Genomic DNA, 22,224 nt, shown 5'->3' with positions numbered 1-22,224 from the left:
TTTGATTGGATGGGGGAAATAGTGTATTTTATGTGATTGGATGTCTGAGTTCTATTTTTTTTCCCTCTTGGCTCACTGCAACCTCCACCTCCCAACTTCAAGAGATTCTCCTGCCTCATCCTTCCAAGTAGCTTAGATTACAGGTGTGCACCATTATGCCTGGCATTTTTTTTCTTTTTTTGTATTTTTAGTAGAGATGGAGTTTCACCATGTTGGCCAGGCTGGTCTCAAACTCCTGACCTGAAGCCCTCTGCCTCCCAAAGTGCTGGTTTTAAAGGTGTGAATCACCACAGTTGGCCTTGTTACTGTTTTTAGAAAAGTGTTATACTTTTCTTTGATAGACATTTGGGTTGTTCTGGTTTAGTTTGATCATCTTAAGCCTTGTTTTCAAGTTTTACTCTGGTAGACACAGAATTCCTATACCTATAGGAATCGTTAATCCCCATTACTAAGGCCCATCCTTCTGATGCCTACATTTAATTCTCTGGATAGTGAATTTGGACTCTCCACTTTTGCTGGTAGGAACTTGTATGTTTCTTGGCCTATTGCAGTTCTTGGAATCATTCAGTTCTCAGCTTTGCAATAACTTTTTGACCAGCCTCATGAAATTGTACTCTTTGCATACATGACTTAGAAATCAGCATAGGTTCAAAGGATTTTAAAGCAGATTTCTAGAGTTTTTTTTTCTGCATAGCTCTCTTGTCTTGAGAAACCTGTCACACCAATTCTAACTGCCCCAGATGCTCTCAACTCTGATCTGTATCTCCTCAACTCAACAGGGTCACAGTCTCAGTTTACAATATCCTCCCCCTCCCACTGACTGCTCTAGACCTGAAATATGTTTTCCAGGCAGAAATCTCGGCTCTCCTACATTTTACTTTCTTTGTCTCTTCTTTCTCAGATGTGATGGTTCTGCATTGCCTGTGGTTTAATGTCTGAAAAACAGTTGCTTCATCCATATATCCCTGGTTTTCTATTTCTTTGGGTCAGGAGGATTAACTTAGTCACTGTTACTCCATCATGGCAGAAAGTGGAAATCTTTCTTCAACTGATTTAAAAATTTATGTAATAGAAAAGCTATCAAACTATGAATTATTGCCTAATTTTTAGAGAATGTTGGAATGACAGAATACAATACTACAACAAAACTTACTCTTGTAAACACTGATTGAAACTGCCAAGTCAGTGTTTGTGAAAAAAAATTAGATACATAGATATGTATAGATTTTTACGGTAAGTAAAAATTATTAATTAGAATTACACATTGTCAGTTTGGAGGTACAGGTATGAGTTTCACCCACATAGAGTGAATGATACGGATGAAAGACAGCATGTTGACATTCATGATGAGGAATCAGAGTACAGCTGTACCCTCAACTTAAATTTGACGAAGTGCTACTATCAATGCAGACCACTGGGCTCTGTAAACTGCAAGTCCAATCTAATCTAACAATTCTTGTGTTTGCATTTTAATCAATGTATTTCTGTCCAGGAAATAAAATGTCAACCATAAGAATTGAAAACAACTATATGGTGTTTACAAAAATGTGTGCCACATGAGAGCACAAACAAAATAGTATGCTTTCTATGAATTGTATTACTGATGTTAGCCTAGAATGGTAAGAAGGGAAACTGACTCTAGATTATCAACCCTGATTTTTCTTGTTTCAATTAATTCTCAGAGCATTTGACTTGAGATATGCAATAGCTCGAATTGCAATATTTAAAATATATATATATATATATATATAAACTTTTCTTTCTTCAACACTACTCTGAATAATTCATAAAGGAAGCACTTAAATGTAGCTAATCTGAATCAATACAAGGCAGTGTTATAATCTTTGTTTCTAATGATGTCTTACTCTTTTTACGTAAATAACTAAATGTTTTATTTTTGAAGCTGACCTTCATTATAAGGAGATATTTATAATGTTGACTGTCCAATATGAAGTAAAGCTTTAAAAATCCCAGATGTAATGTTGAGCAACTTAATTTGAAACATTTTATGTTACTTGGTTGCTCTTGATTTCAGGAGTACCTGCTTTAAACGCATAATAAGTACATTTTTAAGCATATCCAATTTACATGCCTTAAAGACTTCATCACCTTAATGCTTAATTTAGAAATGTCATTTTAAATGATTCTTAAAAATCAGATGCACTTATTTTTATAGCCATAATATTTTACGAGAGCCTTCATATAAAAATACAGTTGTCATTGATGAATGGTATCAATTAGCTAATGTTCAACAATGATCATCAATGTCAGAGAATGTAACCTTGTTGAAATTTTAGTTTAGCCATAATAGTATCTATAAATTAATAGGCACTATAGATAATGCATGACCAAAAATAGGTTGTTACTAAATGTTGTGAAAGAGGGAAAGGAAGGAAGGGAAGAAGGGAGTTGGGGGGAGGGAGGGAAGGAAGGAGGGATTTTCAAGGCCTTAAAATAAATCTGTTTGTGCTGGAATACTTAGAAATAAAAGTTTTGTTGAGTTTAATTAAACACAAATATTCTTACAAGTTCACAAAATGATTTTTTAAAATACTAGCAATTGTTAGTCAACAAAGGAAGCTTTAGTTAAGTAAATTAGAAAATGAGGTTAAGAATAAAATTTCAAGTTACCTAATCTACTAATTTGCTGATCATTGATGAACACTGGCTCATATGTTTTGTTTTGTGTTTTTATGAAACTGACATGTGATAGTGATATTGGTTCAAATAAATAGCATATATAGTATTAATTCTGGCTAAGTCTTTTATTTTTTAAATTCTGGTTTTCTTATGTTAAGCATCCTAATCAAATTTCTAACACCATTTTTTTTTCTCTTCCACAGCCTTTAATGGAACAATTTGTTAGTTTCCGATAGAAGGGTTCTGATATTGAAATAGATAATGTGTCTACATGTTATAGAAATGTAGAAATAATGCATGTACTCAAACATCTGAAAATGGAGGTCACATTTCTATATTCCATCTGTCATCAGACCTTAGCCATATTGGATTTTTTGTTGTTGTTGATAAGAAAAAGCAGATTTTCCTCAAAGTTTCTTTTGCAAAATAGATAGATTTAATATAAAAGCAACTGCAAAATGTTCAGTCATTATTCAGAGTTGAATTTTGAAGAAACAAATCAAGAATTTTTATAACTATATGTTAAGTGATTCTAAGTTTTTTCTACTGTATTTAGCAATGCAATGTTTACATTTTATATTACTAAATATATTAATTTTCTTCTCAAGAAATCGGTAATACTTAGGGATTGGAGGTTTCCTGAGTGTAATATTGAAAAACTGTTAAAAAGCCGGTGATACCGATTCAATCTAATGATTTACCTTTTGATTATTTGTTTTGTTTGTTTGTTTAAGGATTAAAACAAGGAGAGCCAATCATGACTGGCAAAACACAGACCAGCAATGTCACAAATAAGAATGACCCCAAGTCCATCAACTCCCGTGTTTTCATTGGCAATCTAAATACGGCAATTGTCAAGAAAGTTGACATTGAAGCCATTTTTTCAAAGTATGGAAAAATAGTTGGATGCTCCGTTCACAAAGGGTATGCATTTGTACAGTACATGAGTGAGCGACATGCAAGAGCTGCAGTGGCTGGAGAAAATGCCAGAGTCATCGCAGGCCAACCACTTGGTAAGTCATGCCCAGACATGGGTCTCATGCTATTGTTCATATACCTGGAAATTGTTTTATTTCTCAAAAGCCAGCACCACTGTTGGTTCTATCTCTTCTTTAACCAGTTAGAGTGCTTGTATATTTATAATTTATATTTTTTGTCCTCATATTGTTTTATATATAGATATCTTATTTTCTCTAAAAATTTATAAACTTGAGATCAAGACTACTTTGTAATACTTATTAGCTCCACCAATTCTAACAGAGCCAGGCAAATAATAAATATACATCATGTTTAACTTATTTCAATTGACATAGCATCAATCTTCCAGGAAACACTATCCTATGCAAAAAATAACTGTGCTTGTTATACTTAGGGCATTTGATCGGAGGGCCTAATGCATTTTCCTCATTTCTTTTTTTTGGGGGGGTGGGAGAGGGGTTAGAAAATAGCAAAAGAAATTTTTAGAACTGAAGAAAGAATATAATTCACATTTTTAAAAATCTAGTTAAGAATTTTGTATATAATGCCTATATAATCATGAATAATAATCAGATTTCTGTCTAATGTTCAAGAAATAGTATTGTTTTTTTCAAAGAAAGAAAAACAGTGCAGTCTCAAAATTAAAAGACTTAGAAAAAATATTTTATAATCAGTGTGTAGATAAAAATAAAATTTAGATAATTATTTAGATGTTTGTCTAACTTAGGAAAAAAATTACAATTAATACATTAATGATTCCTCAATTTATATTTCTTATTCTGTCTAGATTCATATATCAAATTCATTGTACATCATCTTCTCATGGATACTCAAAAGGCATTTCAGCTTCATATGCCTAGAAAAAAATCCATGATTTTCCACACCCTCAACCTGCTCCATACCCAAGCTTTTTCATTATAATAAAGGGAACCCCCATTTTATCCAGTTTTTCAAAGAAAAAACAACTTTGATTCTTAACTTTGCCCCCCCCCACACACACTCCAAATTAATCCATTATCAAGTTTACGTGTCAATATATTGCAAATACATTCCAAACCCAGTCTCCTTTTAAATCCGTACTGAAGGCCATCTCATACACGCCATGATTGTATCTCAGGGGCACTGAAATAACTCTCTAGTTTGTCCGCTTCTTTTTACTCTTGCTAGAGTGTCTTTTAAAAACATAGATCAGATTATGTCCTTAACCTGCTTTTAAACCCCTAATGCCTTTCTCATACAGAATAAGATTCACATTCTATACCATACTTACAATGCCCTGCACTGCCACATCTTCAAATCTATCTCCATGTTCCCTCTGCCTTCTTGAACCACTCTAGTAATTCTGACTGGTTTGATAATGCCTCAGACATTCCAAGATTGTTCCTACTTCTGAGGCTTTTTATTTGCTATTCCCTCTGCTCAGATGACAGGTCTTTGCTAATTATTTGCTCCCTGCTTTATTGAATATGCTGTGCTCAAAATTTACTTCCAGTGAAAGGAGTTTCCTGACCAGCCTATCTAAAATAGAATAGTCATCTTCCTCCTTCCCTCACTGTCTATTCCATTACTCTGTGTTTTTTCAAAGCCCTTATTAGCATCTGGATTACATAGTTTAATTTATAATCTTACCTGTGTCATGACCACAAACATAATAAAGCTGAAGAAGTATACAAAAGAAGCAAGTTCAGTGTACAGAGAAACAAAGCTAGAAGAGTGTTAACAATATTGTGAATATTATCAAATATAGCACAATTAAAACTATTTGGGAAGGTATGGAATTCATTAAAATACAGGAGAAGTCAGAGGTAATAATCTTGAAAGAAAAAAGCAAATGTTGTTTCGCCTAGGTGCCAGCTATTAAACTACAAAAAAATCACTATCAGATAGAAATATAATTTTTATTTACATTGGTCCCATCCAACCTTTTATATTGTAAAGAAAGGAAGTGCTTTTCAAGAGACATTGATATATTTTCCCCTTGTCTTTTTTTTTTTCCTTAGTGTCCAAATTCTGCTTGCTTACTTTGACATGAGAATTTTCTGACATTTTTGTTTCCCTTTTGAAGTTGAAAGTCTTATTTCAGGGCCATATCCCAGCAGATTTCAAGGAAAGCTCTATTTACTATCTGTATCCTGATTGTTATGAAACTAACAAATACTTGAGGAAATGCATTTAATTATCTTTATTGTTTTGAAAAATCAATTATCAGTTTACGATCGATTAAAAGTCTGATTCACTTTTTAACAAGCTACAGCTAATTTTCTGGAGTCCTGTTTCCTGTCGCTACTCAGTTGATTGCTCTCTTTTTGAGAAGAATGCAATGGACACAGATAAATAACCACACTAAAAATGTAGTGCCTTACCTGCACAAACCCAAGGAAAAAAATGATGACACCAAATTGCTTTGCTTTGAGAAGCACAAAGTTAAATTGTGCCTCTTCTAAGATACTATTTCTCATTCTCAGCCATTCCTCTTGGATCCTTTCTTAGTTTTTTCCTCTGGTAAATCTTTAGAGCATATATCCTAATCACCTATAATCACACTTTGTGCCTGAAACCAAGTCCAAGGCTTTATTCCTTTAGTTCAAATCTAATCTTTCACTACTTCTGTCCAGGCTGAATGGCTTTTCATACAAAGCAAGTGCATTACAATTTAACTAACAACTTTGCTTTTCAGGACAACTGCCTGAATATATCCACCTTTTTAAAAACTGTGTTCCTAGAAACTCAGGTTTGCCTTCCGGTTGTCTTCCCATAGAAGCATAGGTCTTCCCATAGATAACTACATGTCTTCCAATTGATCCCCATAGAACTTAGTTCCTCCATCAGGTCCCAAAGATCGTTAGTTTCTAGGATGTATATACATTTCTAGCTTTAAGTACTGTACCTTTGTTTTTGATGATTTGGGAAAAACCTGGGTTCAAGTAAATTAATCACTTTCTTCTTCAGTTTTTCGATTCCCAATTAAACCCTTTCTAATCTGCGGCCACAACAAACCCCAGCAAGTCCTTAATATGAAGTGCATTTTTATGGATGAAATAATAGGCCATTGTTATATGAAATTATTGTTAGTATCAGGTACCACAACGTATCTAAGCATTCTCCTTAAGAGTGAGAAGGAAATTAATGTTGATTAGATCATGCTCTGAATTAGTACTTTACCTGTATTATCTTATTTGATCTCAAATAATGCATATTTGTATATCATTTTCTGAAAAGGAACAACTTTTATTTACTACATGTTTAAAATGTGTATATATAATTAAGAGATTAAAAATTAAACATGAGTAGTTCCAGGAAAAATTAAGCCTGCTAAGGTGATTTCTTAAAGCTCTGGCCATAATTTAATTTACTTTGTTATACATTTCCCGTTGTTTAGGCACATCTTTTGTACCACGGTAGGAAGAAAGTATCCCTTTTTATTCTCGGCTTCCTGTCTTTGATATGAAATAGAAGACTGTTAAACCCTGTGTGAAAAAAAATTGCATTTTGACTCACATTATTTAGAAATTCCTAAAAAGTCAGACTCTATCTATTAAATTATTCAGAATATTTTTTAAATCACAATTTCTATAATGTAAAAATCCTCATAAAAATATATGTCTATATTTGGTTATTTAATTGATTTAATGCTATTTAAATATAAGCAGGTGAAATTTAACGTATCCTCTTAATATTTAATTGAATTTGAATTCTAAGTTTGTTAATATTAGAAATATTTATTGCATTTTTCAATTTAAGTGTAGTCATTAGAACTTTTTTCCTCAAAAACATTTTATACAAGATAAAACCTTTTTAAATGCTTGAGACAGGTTTTATAAGTAGTCATACACAAAGTGTCCTTTTACACAAAATGTTATGCAAAGGTTAGAGACTACGACTAGACAGTGCCAATTTTACGTATCTACTGATTACACTGGCTGATTACACACCTGCTATAAATAAACATTTGCAATGTCTTTCTTTATATTCAGATTATTTTACTGTTACAATGCTTGTAAAAGATACAACTTATGAACTTGAGAAGTCAGCTGTTGATAGTAGGAGGAACCATTCACTGAAAAATAATTTATCTACAACAATCATTTTTGTTCTAAAACCCATATGCACGCCCTTGTCTTTAAGAAGCAAAGTTTGCTTTGATAAAATAATATATAAAGCAGAGAATTAAATTAATTTTATCACATTGTACATATCTTGCAAATGCAGAAATCATTTGAAGTGGGAACATGATGAATATGGATTGTAAATTTTAAAGTAAATATGGTGAATATATTTAACTAGATCCTGAACAAAGTAATGGAATTGTGTTAGTGTAGAGAACAATGTTGGAGAGAGATCATAAGGACAAAGAAGAGAACAATCAAATGCTTGTAACAATTCCTGTCAAGCACATGCTGAGTGCAATAGATTTCAAATGTCTTTTTATCCCCAATGGTTTTTCATCCAGAGTGATCTTTTCAAAATGCAAATCTAATCATGTCACTGTCTTAAAACTTTCAGGGATTTCTCATTGTCCTCAGAAAAAAGACTGAAACCTTTGCTGTGGGCTTCAAGTTTCTACCTCATTTGTTTCTTTGTCATCTGCAGACTCACATCAGAGCCTTCTCAACCTTGCTCAGACATCTAGCTAAATTGACTTCTTTCATTTCTTTGAACAACTCATTTTCTATTGTCCAACGGGGCCTTTGCACATGCTATCTTGACTGCCCAGAATGTTCTTCCTTATGAAGCTCTGCAAAACCTCACTCTACTTCCCCACTTTATGCTTTTTACCTGGCTAATCATTCTTAAGATCTCAAATCAAATTTCATTACTTTAGTGAAAACTATTTGCATCCCTCAAAGCTAGTTGAAGTGTTTTACACTTTCTAGCCAGTATCTTCTTTTCAATTGTATTTTTATGTTTATTATTTTGTCCTCGATAGCTGCCTCTTCTCCCTCTAAGCTATAAGTTTCTTAGGGCATGAACTATATATGATTTTACTCATCTTCTTAGCACCTAACAAATTGCTAACACTTCCATGGCAAATGCTCAGTGAGGAGGTACTGGATGAATGGTTGGATAGATGGTCAGTTGGAGGAACGGATAGACCTGCCTAACAGGGTCCCTCACATTGAAAAGAGCACCACAGAAAGAAGACAAAGAAACAGGAGGAGGAGGAATAATAAGAGAACAGGGAGAAGAAGGAAAGAGAAAGGGCAATTGCAAGTTCCGCAGAAAGCGAGACGATATAGTTGGGGTTGCTGTTACGCGAAGACAATGTGGTTGTGATCTGCTTGCTAAGCAGACTAGGTATTTAACATTGATATTCTTCAATAGGCATTCCAAAGGCAACTGTTCCATAGGCCTGATTTCAGTTTTCTATAAATACAATCCAATCTTTTGTAAGCATGAAATATTAACACATATATACTTTATTCAAAGGTTAGAGTAAATGATATATTGGTTTGAAGAAAGATTTCTATTCATGAAAAACTTCCTACACAGTCCTTAAAATGTCATCCTTTCATAGTTTTCTCTTATTAATAGCTGTATATTTGCATGGCACTTCATCATTGTCAAATTTCTTTCATGCACATATTATTTTCTTTGATTTTCACAATGCCAAGGAGTAATATTAGTATTTATGCCCATTCTGCTGCCTAGGAGCCAAAGCACAGAGGGATGAGCTTGCCAGATCACAAATGGTGATGCAAGATTTCTGGCTCACATTTTTTCACCCTAATTATTTTTACTATTTCTCTTTTCAGAAATTTATTCCATTTCAGTAGATTACCATAAACTCTGTCATCCAAAGAATAATACTATAGAGAGTAAAAAGGTTACTCTCACTGATTTTGCTTTTTTTGTAGCACCTGTCCTGAGCATGATAGGATGTTTAGTAGCATCCCTGACTTCTACCTGCAAGATACCTAGAGTACCCCTTCCAAATAGTGACAGTCAAAAATTGTCTCCATATTACCAAATTGTCTCCATATTACCAACTGTCTCCTGTGAGGCAAAATCACTCCAGTTAAGAATTACTATCTTAGGGTACTATCACACCAAAATAAACTCCATTAATTTTAAGAAATGTTCTAATGGTTTTAGTCTGGATAAACTATATTAAAACAATGATTTGAGTTATTTTGATAGCAGCTGATAATTTATAATAAGACTATGTCTTTTTCAATTGTTCAGAAAATAAAACTTGTTAAGTGCCTTTCAGGGCAATCACCAGTTTGTTACAAAGACCTCTGTCTCAGCACATCTTTAATACACTGCCTTTTAGAGGTGTGATTTTTTTTCCATTAGATCCCTCCATTCAAACATATCTAATGACCACTAGAAATGATGAAGAAAAAGAAAACATCATGGAAGTGTTAAGTGAAAAATACAGAGTTCCAAAATTACTCAGAGGCTCAGGATGATCTTCAAATATATACTATTCAACAACACTAAAAACTTAAGAAAGAATTGCAGCATCTCTAGTTGATGTTATCCCCAACAAATACATTAATTTTACCAAGCATTCATCCTGTTTGGTTTTGGTAAGCACTACTCTTCTGCATATGCCTCCAGGTTCAAATTGGATGCAGTGTCTGAGCATCTAGCAAGGACAGATTGACAGAGGACCTAGGGTGAAATTATGAGTATGGATAATCATTTCCAATGAAGTAGTCTACCGCAAAATCCCTAAAGAAACTCATGAATGTTATGGAGATTTCTAAGTCATGAAAAATTTTGTAGAAAACATCTAAAGAATGCTGCAAATAATAAATAGCACTTTTAGCAAGGCACCATTATATAGTTCTATTACCATGTGGACTGAGAAAAAAGAAGATAATTTTTAGCTTTTGCCTCAGTGTCTAAATCATACTTTCTAAACTTGGTAGTTTAACAAAACTTTTAAACTTGATAGTTGAACAAAACTTTCACTTCCAAATATACAAATCAAACGTTAGTCCTTCAGTTACTTTATTAGCTGCAATAAGAATACAAAAATATTTGAATTTGTAAATCTTTGAATTTTTCTTAGCAACCTTTGAAACTATTCACTATTCTAACTTTCTTTTTCCACTAACAAAATGTTCAACTCATTCCTGTATTTAAAACATCTAATTTTCCTAACAGGTTTTATATTATACATATTATTCAAAGTAGTTCATCAATTGCAGGATGCTAGTAGGGATGACTACTATATTTGTTTTTAAAAGTCAATTCATGGGCTAGGCGCCTACAATCCTGGCACTCTAAGAGGTCGAGGCAAGCGGATTGCTTGAGCCCAGGTGTTTCAGACCTGCTCGGGCAACATGGCAAAACCCCATCTCGCAAAAAATACAAAACTTAGCTGGGTTGGGGGCATGCCCCTGTGATCTTAGCTACTAAGTAGGCTGGGGTGGGAGAATCACCTGAGTCGAGGAAGTTGAGGCAGCAGGCTACAGTGAGCTGTTATCATGCCACTGCACTTCAGCCACTGAAATCCTGTCTCTAAAAAAAAAAATCTATTCGCAAGACCTGGGGGGGGGGACTGAAATGGTATACAAATGAGTAGGAGTATGAAAAATAACTTACAAGATGATACTTAGTACAAATGACTTTTGTTTCATCCTTTCTGAAATTCTTAGAAATATATTGCCATCTCATTTCAGCAGCTTGTAGTAATGTTTTTATTTATATGTCATTTTTCCCTCATTAACCTTCTCAAAGAAGATTAATGTACACTTCATTGCATTTAAAAAAAAATCCTTCAAGGAAGCTAGATAGTAGATTTAATTAAACCCATTTAACAAATAAGGGAACTCTATAATGTATTTAATGTTAAAGAGAGCAGGTTTTTATGAAAAAAAAGTCTCAGAAATTTCTTCTAACATCTTGCATAATTACTGTAAGTTATCCTTAATTCTTCCTCTAAGGTGCGTATGTCTGTATATGTAAATTGTTTAAGAAGACTTCAGCCTCATCCTTCACTGTCATCAATTAATAAGTAATAAAAACAATACTATGTGGGTTATAAAGTACAATAGACATTTAAAGTTTTCAGTAATTAAACAGAGATACCTAAAATGCTGTAAACAAATGCTAATTAGCAAGCTCCCACAATAGAGTGAAGTATAGAACTAACCATCTGTCAGCCAGGGAGATACATGGCCCCACATATGATAGAAAGCCTGGGGGATTTATTTTCTATTTCTAAAATTGGTTATTTGACTCAATCACTGAACCTAAATTAGTGAAAGTGTAGTAGAAACTGTAAATAATTTTTTTCATTAAAACTATCACTGGAAACTTCTGAGCAACATTTAAAGATCTTATTAATTCTAACTTGCTTGTTGTTAATTCCTAGTACAAAGCTAAATAATATATAAGATAATTGAAAAAATTCAATATCTCAAATTGTCCTTTAATCTGGGGTATAAAACATCTGAAAGTCACTTATGAACTAATTTCAGATGCTCTACTACTATAAACATTTATTCTTTCAACACTACATGTGTTGTTGTAGGTGCTGGCCAACACATATTAAATTTTAAAAGAGAATAAACACATAGCCTTCCCACCAAAATGAAATAAGATAAACTATAAAGTAAAATAATAAAACAGGTTACTGCTCTTAGAAAATATTCTAATTGTGGAGTAAAATATGTATACATAAGATAACATGCAGATGAAGATAAAGCATGATGTAATGCAGATCAAATACCATAAAAGGATGAAGTATTGTAAATATGTTTAAGAAAGGCTTATTTATTCCACAGTTGTGGAATGAAATATGCACCTCTGAAACAGCACACAATAGGAAGTGGGAAACTCAAATTGAAGCGTTATGTAATACATATCAAGCGCTACTGGAATTTTAAATAAAAGGTCTTATAAGGTTGTTTGGATGTCTATTAAGAAATATAGATTTGAATTTAACTGTTAATATAAAATAGGTAGCAAACAAATTGAGTATTAATTATGAAGAACATCTTTAGAGGCTGCAATTCTTAAGTAATTTTAACTGGAACCCAAACACAGAACTGTAATATAGCTTGCAATGTTTGTGAAGGGTGGTGGTTTCAAGCTAGGCTCTAGACTCACGCTTCCTATGTTAGAGTCCTAGCTCTCTACTTCGGACGTGAAACTTTGGACAAGTTGCTAAAGGAGCTGCTGCTGTTCTCTTGTCTGTAAAATGTAGAAATCAGAATAAGGCCTACCTCATAAATTGTGAGGATCAAATGTATCAATATGTGTAAAGCAGTTAAAAACATTGCCTGGAACATATAAAGTGCTGTAAAAATTTTAAAGCAAAAGGGCTAGACATCCAATTAAGTACTGGTGTTTAATGCCTTCTAAAAATGAATTTAGAAAACTTGAGAAATGAGTTCTAGATCTTTAGCTTTCTGAAGGTGTTGGTCCTGTTATAAGAATTTATCTTCTCTGGCCCCAATTTTCTCATTTGTGGGGAAGCCCTGGAACTAGGTGATCAGTAAGATAAAAGACCAAGTAATCATGATGATTTCTGCTTTTTCCATCTTGTTGAAAAAATCTTCACCTCTTCTTTGGCCATAAAGACATCCTTCTGTGTTTCCTTTAAAGGGACTTCTATGTTTGTTTTACTATTCACATTTAGATTTCAATAACCCTGGAATTGAGTTTTTTTGGTGTGGTATTTGGTAGTGAAAAAGATTCACTCATTTCCATATGAATATCAATCCCACAAGATTTGTTGAAGAGACTCTTGTTTTCTAACTACCCCGAAATATCCCTCTCAATATATATACTGAATATGTGTGTGTATGTGTGTGTGTATGATCACTTAATATATGATAAAACTCAATATTTTACTATTATTATTTATCATAGGATTTTAGGTTTAGGGGTGTGTGTGTGTGTGTGTGTGTGTGTGTGTGTGTGTGTGTAAACTCTATATTAAATTAAGGAAGTTCTCTTATATTTCTAGTTGGCTAACAATTTTTACCAGGAAATCATGATGAATTTTATTAAGTATATTTCAGGCATACATTGAAATGAATTTTTATTTTCCCTTTTATTCTGTTAGTGTAATGAACTACAACAATTAATTTTTATTTGTGAAATTAGGCTCATACTTCTGTAATCAACCTAACATGATTTAAAAAATTATCTTGTGCTTTATTAAACCTCCATATTCATGATAAAAGATTGGCTTATAATATTTTTCTTGTTATGTCCATGTCAGTTTTACTGTTGAGGAGATGCTTGCATCATATAACAAACTAGGAAGTATTCCCACTTTTTCTGTTATCTGGAAGAATCTGCATGTGATTGGTGATATTTCGTAATATTTGGATAATCCATCAATGATGCCAGTTGGGACTGGAATATTTTGTGGAAACATCTTTAATACAGGTCTAATTGCCTTTATTGAAAAGCACTATAAAGATTTTAAAATATTTTCTTGTGTGAGTTATAGAAAAATAAGTTTTCAAAAAAGTGTTCATTTGATACACATTATAAAATCTATTAGCATAAGATTGTTAAAAGCTTTGTTATGTCTTTTCATTTTTTAATCCTAATAGTGATTTTTCCTTAACTCTTTCATTTTATGTCAGATTAGTCATATATTCAAGTACCCAAATTACGGCTGTGTGTATTTTCTCTATGGCATGTTTGTTTTTGCCTCATGGCTCTGAAATAATATCCTTACTTTTTTCTTCTACTCTTTTTGGGTTTAATTTTCCACTCTTTTTCTAACTTCATAATAAAGAAGTAGATAATTGATTGTAGCTTCTCATGTTTTCTAAAACAGCATAAGTCTGTAATTCTCTCTTAGCACAGACTTAGTCTCATCCCATATGTTCTACTATGTCATATTTTCAGAATAATTTAGTTGATAAATATTTTCTAATTCATGTTGATATTTCTTCTTTGGCCATGTGTTATTTGGAGGTTACTGAAATTATAATTTTAAAAATTGATTTTATCTTGATTTCACTGTAATCAGAGAATAAAAATTAATAAAATTAATTAAAATTCAATGAGAACTTTTAAATAGCCCTAGATATGGCCAGTTTTAGCAAGTGTTCTATATGCAGTTGACACACAACATATATATTCTATAGTTTTGGGCAGCCTTCTTTATGTGTCAAACAGGCAAAACTGCTAATTAAATTAATCTGACCTTCTGCATAATTATTGATTTTTGTCTTCTTTGCATCAGTTATTAATATATGTGAATTATGATTATGGGTCTATCTGCTTATCTTCTTAGTTCTTTTTTTTTGCTTTATATATTTGTAGCAATATTATTTAGTAAATACGAACTTGGAATTAGTGTATCTTCCTAATGTAGTCGTCATCTTTTTATATAGTATGATGTATCTATATTTTTAGAAATTATTTCTGTTTTAGAGAAAAACTTTAATCTTAATATTGCTTAATTCATTTCCTCTTGATTTGTGTTTGTATGGTATATCGTTTATCATCTGTTTTAATTTCAATGATTCTGTGTCGTAATATTTAAAGTGTTCTTACAAGGAACACTGAATCTTCCAAATACAGTATTACAGCCTTGTTTTTTAATTCCAATAACCTATTCGCATTAAATTATGGTTATATTTTAATTTCTGTGTACAAATTTGTTATTTTTAAAGTTTGTTCCATGTACTGCATGTAATTTTTGGCCATTTTTAGATTAATCTTTTATTGTTTTCCCGTTTCTATTCCCTTAGATTCTACGTTCTATGTACTTTACTATTCTTGTGATATTACCCTAGAAGTTGCAACAGGTGTCCTTGATTTATTAGTTTAATGTAAATTATACTTCATACTCCTTCCCAGATAATCTTAAATCCTCAGAATACTTCACGTTCATTTTTCCACCTCCCACCTTTTATGTTATAGTTGTCATGAATTTTAATTTTACACATATTTTGCTTTCTTTAACTTTATTTTGGAGATTTTCAAACATATAAAATTGAAGAGACCATATAATGAACTAGGTGTACATTGACTCCATCTTAGCAATTATCAAAATATACCATATTACTTTTTTAAACATCATTCATTTCCTCCTCAGTACCTGGATTGTCTTTAAGCAAATTCCAAGTCTCAGATTACAGCATTTAATCTGCCAATATTTCAGCATGCATGTGTGTGCATATGTACATTATTTCTGCATATATGTATATATTTAAATGTATAAATTGTAATTTATTCTTAAAAAATAACCACAGTATTATTATCCGATACAGTTTGGCTGTGTTCCCACCCAAATCTCATCTTGAATAGATCTCATATTCCCCATGTGTTGTGGGAGGCACCTTGTGGGAGGTAATTGAATCATGGGGGCAGTTACCCTCATTATGTTCTCATGATAGTGAGTGAGTTCTCACAAGGTCTGATGGTTTTGTAAGGGGCTTTCCCCCTTTTGCTCGGCATTTCTCTCTACTGCAACATGTGATGAAGGCCATGTTTACTTCCCCTTCTGCCGTGATTATAAGTTTTCTGAGGCCTCCCCAGCCCTGCGGAACTGTGAATCAATTAAACTTATTTCCTTTATAAATTACCAAGTCATGGATATTTCTTCATAGCAGCGTGAGAGTGGACTAATACATCATTTCACTGAATATAATTACTGTAATTCCTTAGTGTAAATCTGGTAACAATCCTGTTTTCACAGTTCCCTCTCATAATAATTTGTTTGAATTGAAATTCATAAAAGATATAGAGATTGAGATTCATTGACACATCCCTTAAGTCTTTTAATTTATAAGCTTTCCTAATATATTCCCACATCCCTTTGTATTTTATGCTGAAATGCATTTTGACTCAGTTGAAAGAACAAAATCATTTGTACTGTATAATTTTACAGGTCTGCAGTTTAAATATTGCATCCTTCTGGTATCATTTAACTTGCTTTTCTGTTTCTTGTACTTCCTGGAAATTATTAGTTATGTCTAGAGGCTTGATTCGATTTAAGAGGAATTCTTTTAAGTTTATTCCTAGTGACCGTGAACTTCCATCAGAAGATACATTTCTGACTTTCTCTCCTTTTGTGGTGCTAACAGCCGGTGAATATACAGGAGGTGATATCCCTCCTATCTTTTGTTGTTTTTTTGCTGTAATTATTCTAAAAAGAAACTTTTTTCATCTTACCATGAATTATGATTGTATAGTAAAGTAGGGTAACTTACTATTTCCCCTTTATAGCAGTATTCAAAATAGTAAAGTGGTGGTGCACCACTTTACAAAATCTGATAAATCACCATGAAAGAACTTACTCATGTAACCAAATACTACCTCTTCCCCAAAAATCTATAGAAACAAAATTTTAAAAATTTAAAATTTAAACAAAAATTTAAAAAAATATATATTAAACTGGTTTCCTAGTATTTTCTTAAGACTAAAATTGAGTTTTAAAATATTCTTAATAATTTTATGAGCTCAGGGATTCAACATAGTAGATACATTTCAGTTCCTCACCATTATCTCAATTAATGGTCAAATTATCATGACTTTGGCTTTGGCACCTGATATATCTTTGTTTCTGGGTCATTTTGACATATCTCTAATGGTCTTCGATAGTTTCCTTTATTTCTGATATGACAAAATGTTCCTGAATCATAATTTCCTCTCCCATTTCTGTAAAATACTCTGGTATCATTTAGTGGGAAATACTATTTAGACCCAATATTCTGGGTGCTAAGAAAGCTCATTAACCTCATCAATCTTGCAGTGACATTTTCTGTCAGCATTGTCAGAAATCTCACTTCTCAATGACATTGTTATAACTACTCATTTGATTATCCCCCAATACACATATAAGTCTCAGAAAAACAGTACCACCAGCACCAACATCATTATGATAACTGAAAAGAGTTTAACAGTTTCTTATTTGAGGGCTGTATTTTTTCCATAGGGAATATTCTACTAGGTAAGAACAACAACATTATTATGTTTTAAAGTCATGTGGAGCGGTTTTTCTCTGTGAGGTTATGTCACCAGGTAATATTTTGTTATTATACTTACTTTAATTTTTTACAACCATGTACAACACTTGTATGATTCCAAAGTCAAATTTAAAATACATATATTCAAAGAAATTTAGCTTTTAATTTTTCCCTCTACTCTCCTCTCTCTCCTCTCACCTGTAAACTCATTTTTTATAAAATCTACCTAATCTATTTTTCTATCTACATACCCTCCATTTTAGATAAATCATGATGTGTTAAACATACTTTTATCCATGTCAGATTTTTCTCTATTCTTGTAAAAATTTCTTATCTTTTTGAGATATTCTCTTGTTATCACTGCATAGTTATTCTATTCTGTAGATGCTCCCGTGGTTTATTAAACCAGATTACTGAGATGACTACTGACATTCAAATTTTTCCAGTCTTTTCTTATCATTAGTTATACTGCAGAAAATAACCTGTTGAATATACTCTTTCATATTTTACACAGGGTACTCTGAGATAGATTCCTAGAACTAAGTGTGGGATCAAATAGTAAGAACATATTACATTTTGCCAGATATTTTCAACTCTCTATCATATCATACAACTTTACATGTCATCTTGCAGTGTTTGGCAGCATCTATTTTGCATATATATTCCATATACCCATATATTTGGAATACATTTTATAACGTATAATATGTGTGTTAAGACTTGAATTTTTTCCCATCTGATGGATGATGATAAGTAGTATCTCATATAGTTTTAATTGTATTTCTCTTATTAAAAGTGAAATAGGTTATATATTTCCTATACATTATTTTTGTTTTTATTTTATTTGTGGCAATTAAGAAAATAATTAATGTTATTACCTTTCAATTGTTCCTCATTGAATCATGTTTCTGAAAAAATTTCTCACCACTAATAGAAATAAAAATTTGCCTTTTTTTCTTCTCACACATTTTTATGGTCTATATTTATGTCTCATCCATGTGGAATTTACCCTGTTATGCAATATAATAAATTGGTCAAATTTTTACCATAGCTGATATCCAGCTATACCATCATCACTTATTTTAAAATCTGTCTTTTCCTCTCTAGTTTAAAATCCTGCCTGTGCGGTATTTTAAATTTCCATAAACAGTCAGTTCTGTTTTTGGATTTGCTTTCTGTTCCATTGGTCAGTCTGACCCAAAACCTGTCAATACTAAATGATTTTCATTGGAGAAGAGTATATTTTACCATCTGACTGGACAGTGCTCCTCCATGCTCTTCTTTTGCAAAGCTATCCTCTCTGTACCTACTCGATTTTTCTTTCAAATACAATTTTTATTCAAAATTTTTAGACAAAGAACAAATTATATTCTAATTGGGCTTGCTTTAAATTGATAAATAAACATGGAGGGTTGACAACTAACTTCGTGACATTAGAACTCTCCAACTAAGTACGTAATATGTATTCCTGTTTGTCCAGATCACTTTTGTGCCTTTTGGAAGTGTTTTATGGTTTACTTCATGTATGTTCCTCATGTATATTTAATGTTTCTGTTTTAATACATTCTTTTAAATTTATTGGTTTAAATGGAGTATTTTCTCAAATCATATCTTTTTTCCTTTATATTTTATATAACTGATGTTATTTTCATATATGAATTCTACTGAGCTTTTGGAAGGTAATATTATAACATACTTTACAAATCATCTCTTTATTAAGTGGTCCTGTTGATATTTTCTGCTTGTCAAACTATATAGTCATATCTGCAAATAAAGATATCTGTGTTTTAGTATCATATTAATATGCTTTTCCTTGTCAAATTGTATTAACTAATAGCTCCAAAAGAACTTTGGCATGAGTAACAATGGTGAACATTCTTGTGTTGCTCCTGATTTTGCAGTAAAATTTCTAGCATTTTCACATTAAGATTCTGACTTGGGGGCAGTTTACGTGTGTGCTATGTGTGAGAAGGAGAAAGTGGCAGAGCGAGGTCAGAGAGTGGAGGGAGACAGAAAGAAGATAAAAAGAGAGATTTTTTTTTTTTCTTAAGACCAGTCTCACTCTGTTGCCGATGCTGGAGTACAGTGGCACAATCTCGGCTCATTGCAGCCTCAACCTCCTGGGCTCAAGTGATCTTTCTACCTCACCCTCTGGAATAGGTGACCACAGGTGCATGCCACCATGCCCAGCTAATTTTTGTATTTTTAATAGAGAGAGGGTTTTGCTATATTGACCATGCTTGTCTCAAACTTCTGGGCTCAAGTGATCTCCCTACCTCAGCCACCCAAGATGCTGGAATTACAGGTATGAGCTACCACACTCAGCCAAGAGAGTAATCTTTCTTTTTTTTTTTTTTTTTTCCGGGCTGGAATGCAGTGGTTCCATCTCAGCTTACTGCAACCTCTGCCTCCCAGGTTCAAGTGATTTTCCTGCCTCAGCCTCCTGAGTAGTTGTGACTACAGGCATGTACCACTACACCTGGCTAAATTTTTGTATTTGTAGTACAGACAGGGTTTCACCGTGTTAGCCAGGATGGTCTTGATCTCTTGACCTCATGATATGCCTGCCTCTGCCTCCCAAAGTGCTGGGATTACAGGTGTGAGCCACTGCGTCTGGCTAATAGAAATCTTAATGTATATATATAATAAATTTTGTCAAATATCTTTTTAGCATCATGGAAAGGACCATCTGACTTTTCTCCAGAACTCTACCAATGTGATAGATGACTATGAGTAAATGAATTTCTTAATAATAAATGCCACTTGCCTGGGATGTATTTGTTATTACACTGCTGAATTCTGTTAGATAAATTTAGAATTTAGAATTTTTATTTATAAGTGAGTTGATTGGTTGTTTACCTTTTTTGAAGAAATCTTAGATTATACTCTGGCACAATTTGAATTCTGAATATTTCTTCTTTGTCTGTACTTTGATTATCTGATCCTTAAAAATTTGTTAGGCTTCCCCTGGATAACCAAGTATATCAAGGAATTTTAGGGGTGGGTGGGGCTCTGGAATAATTTTATTTCTTCAATAATAATTATGCTTTCTTACTCTCTTCTCTCCCTTATTATTTTGGTTAAGAAAGATAGTGCTTTGTCTATTTTTTTGAAGTTTTCAAATAATCTATTAGATTTATTTCCCAGGTGTATTTTTATTTAAAAAGTTTTTAAATTTTACTTTTAAGTTCTGGGATACATGTGCAGAACATGCAGGTTTGTTCCATGGGCATATGTGTCCGATGGTGGTTTGCTGCACCCATCAACACAATACCCATCAAAATCTTAAGCCCTGCCTGCGTTAGGTATTTGTACTAATGCTCTCCCTCCCCAGCCTACCCCATGACAGACCCCAATGTGTGATGTTCCCCTCCCTGTGTTATCATTGTTCAACTCACACTTATTTTTAAATATTTTTCCATCTTTTTAAGTGAGTATTACTTTTTATTCTTAATTTTTATTTTCAAATTAATATAGATATTTAGGGTTGTTTCTGGCATTTGATATATTGTGCCATATATATATATATATATATATATATATATATACATTCATTTTAATTCTGTAGTTTTATTTTTATTTATTCGTTGATCCAAGAACTATTTAACAGTTTCTTCTTTTTATCTCTAGGAAGACCCTTTTATTGTCATTAATTGTTCATCTTACTGAAGTTTTCTTTGTGGGCTAATATGTCACATTTTGGTCAACATTCATGTGAATGATATGGAACGTATCTAAAGGTCGATATCAGCTTTGAGAGTTGAGTTCACTGGCAAATGTCCACCATGGATCCTTACCTAGGTTTCCAGTGGTTTTCATTGCCTGAAGCTTAACTTTTAGTATGTTCTCCAGAAAGGCTATTGAGAATAATATTCCATGAGTTACTGTTTTTATCCTCAAAATTGTAGCCTTTATCCCTGAAGGTCACTTTCACTTGATTGCTGTTCTGAGTCAATGTCTCCAGGTTAAAAATGTGTTCCATTAGTATATATTTTCAAATTAGATTGTTTTCCAGGAATGTGTTCTCAACTTATAATTTATAGTGGTTAATTTATATTGTTTAACATTTCTTTGCTAACTTCTGTGTTTATCACTTTTTCTCAAATCCTTTTTATCTTTGAAAGATTTTCTGTGTTTAGTTATTCATATGTCTCTTCTAGCTTAGGCTTTCTTTATTAAATTATTTTCTGTGATTTTCAAATATTTCCTGAGTTCTGTCACATGTTTGTAAATACCCTTTTCTTCACTCCTGTCATTGTAGGGACTTTCTTATTCTAATTGCTGTACTTATTTAATAGTTGAAACCATTTTCTTAAAAGTTTTAGTACATGTTGAAATTACGTGTTCTAATTTTGTTGTTTTGTGGCCATGTATTTCCAGTGTGCTTTTGTTATCTGTATGGATGTATTCCAGTTCTTGTTTACTTTCATTTTCTCTTAAAACCTATTTGGAGACTTGAATATGATCTATTCCTGTTGCGCATCTTAAAAGGAAATTTACTTTTCAGTGTTTTCCGAAGGGGGAAAGTAAGGCAAAATAGGTTTTCTAACATCGTTAGAATTCTCACTTTTGTTTTCAAAAGTGATTTTAAACATATCTTTTTATAACTTGAGTTCTCTTTACTGTTCTTTCTTCCTCAGTTTTATTTGAGCTATTTCCTATTTTCTTTTTCTTTTTTCTTTTTGGACCTAATTTGCTTTTTGCTCAA

The 22,224-nt window shown here is 32.5% G+C and overlaps 1 protein-coding gene across 6 annotated transcripts in view; it reads left to right on the top strand.

The window, feature by feature from the left end:
* Positions 1-22,224, top strand: part of RALYL (RALY RNA binding protein like) — a 718,971-nt gene that overhangs the window by 320,329 nt on the left and 376,418 nt on the right. For 5 of the 6 annotated variants that reach the window (XM_037736077.1, XM_017521829.1, XM_017521831.1 and 2 more), the window contains exon 2: positions 3,375-3,653. In XM_037736077.1, the coding sequence (XP_037592005.1) occupies positions 3,398-3,653 (256 nt within the window). In that variant the 5' untranslated portion in view covers positions 3,375-3,397. Of the gene's footprint in view, positions 1-3,373; positions 3,654-22,224 lie in introns of those variants that run through there. The other variant, XM_017521828.1, reaches the window with a different exon arrangement.

Source organism: Cebus imitator, unplaced genomic scaffold (genome assembly GCF_001604975.1).
Source record: "Cebus imitator isolate Cc_AM_T3 unplaced genomic scaffold, Cebus_imitator-1.0 Scaffold22, whole genome shotgun sequence".
Classification (NCBI taxonomy): domain Eukaryota; kingdom Metazoa; phylum Chordata; class Mammalia; order Primates; family Cebidae; genus Cebus; species Cebus imitator.
Note: the sequence above shows the minus strand (reverse complement) of the source record. Positions and strands in the feature narration are given on the sequence as shown.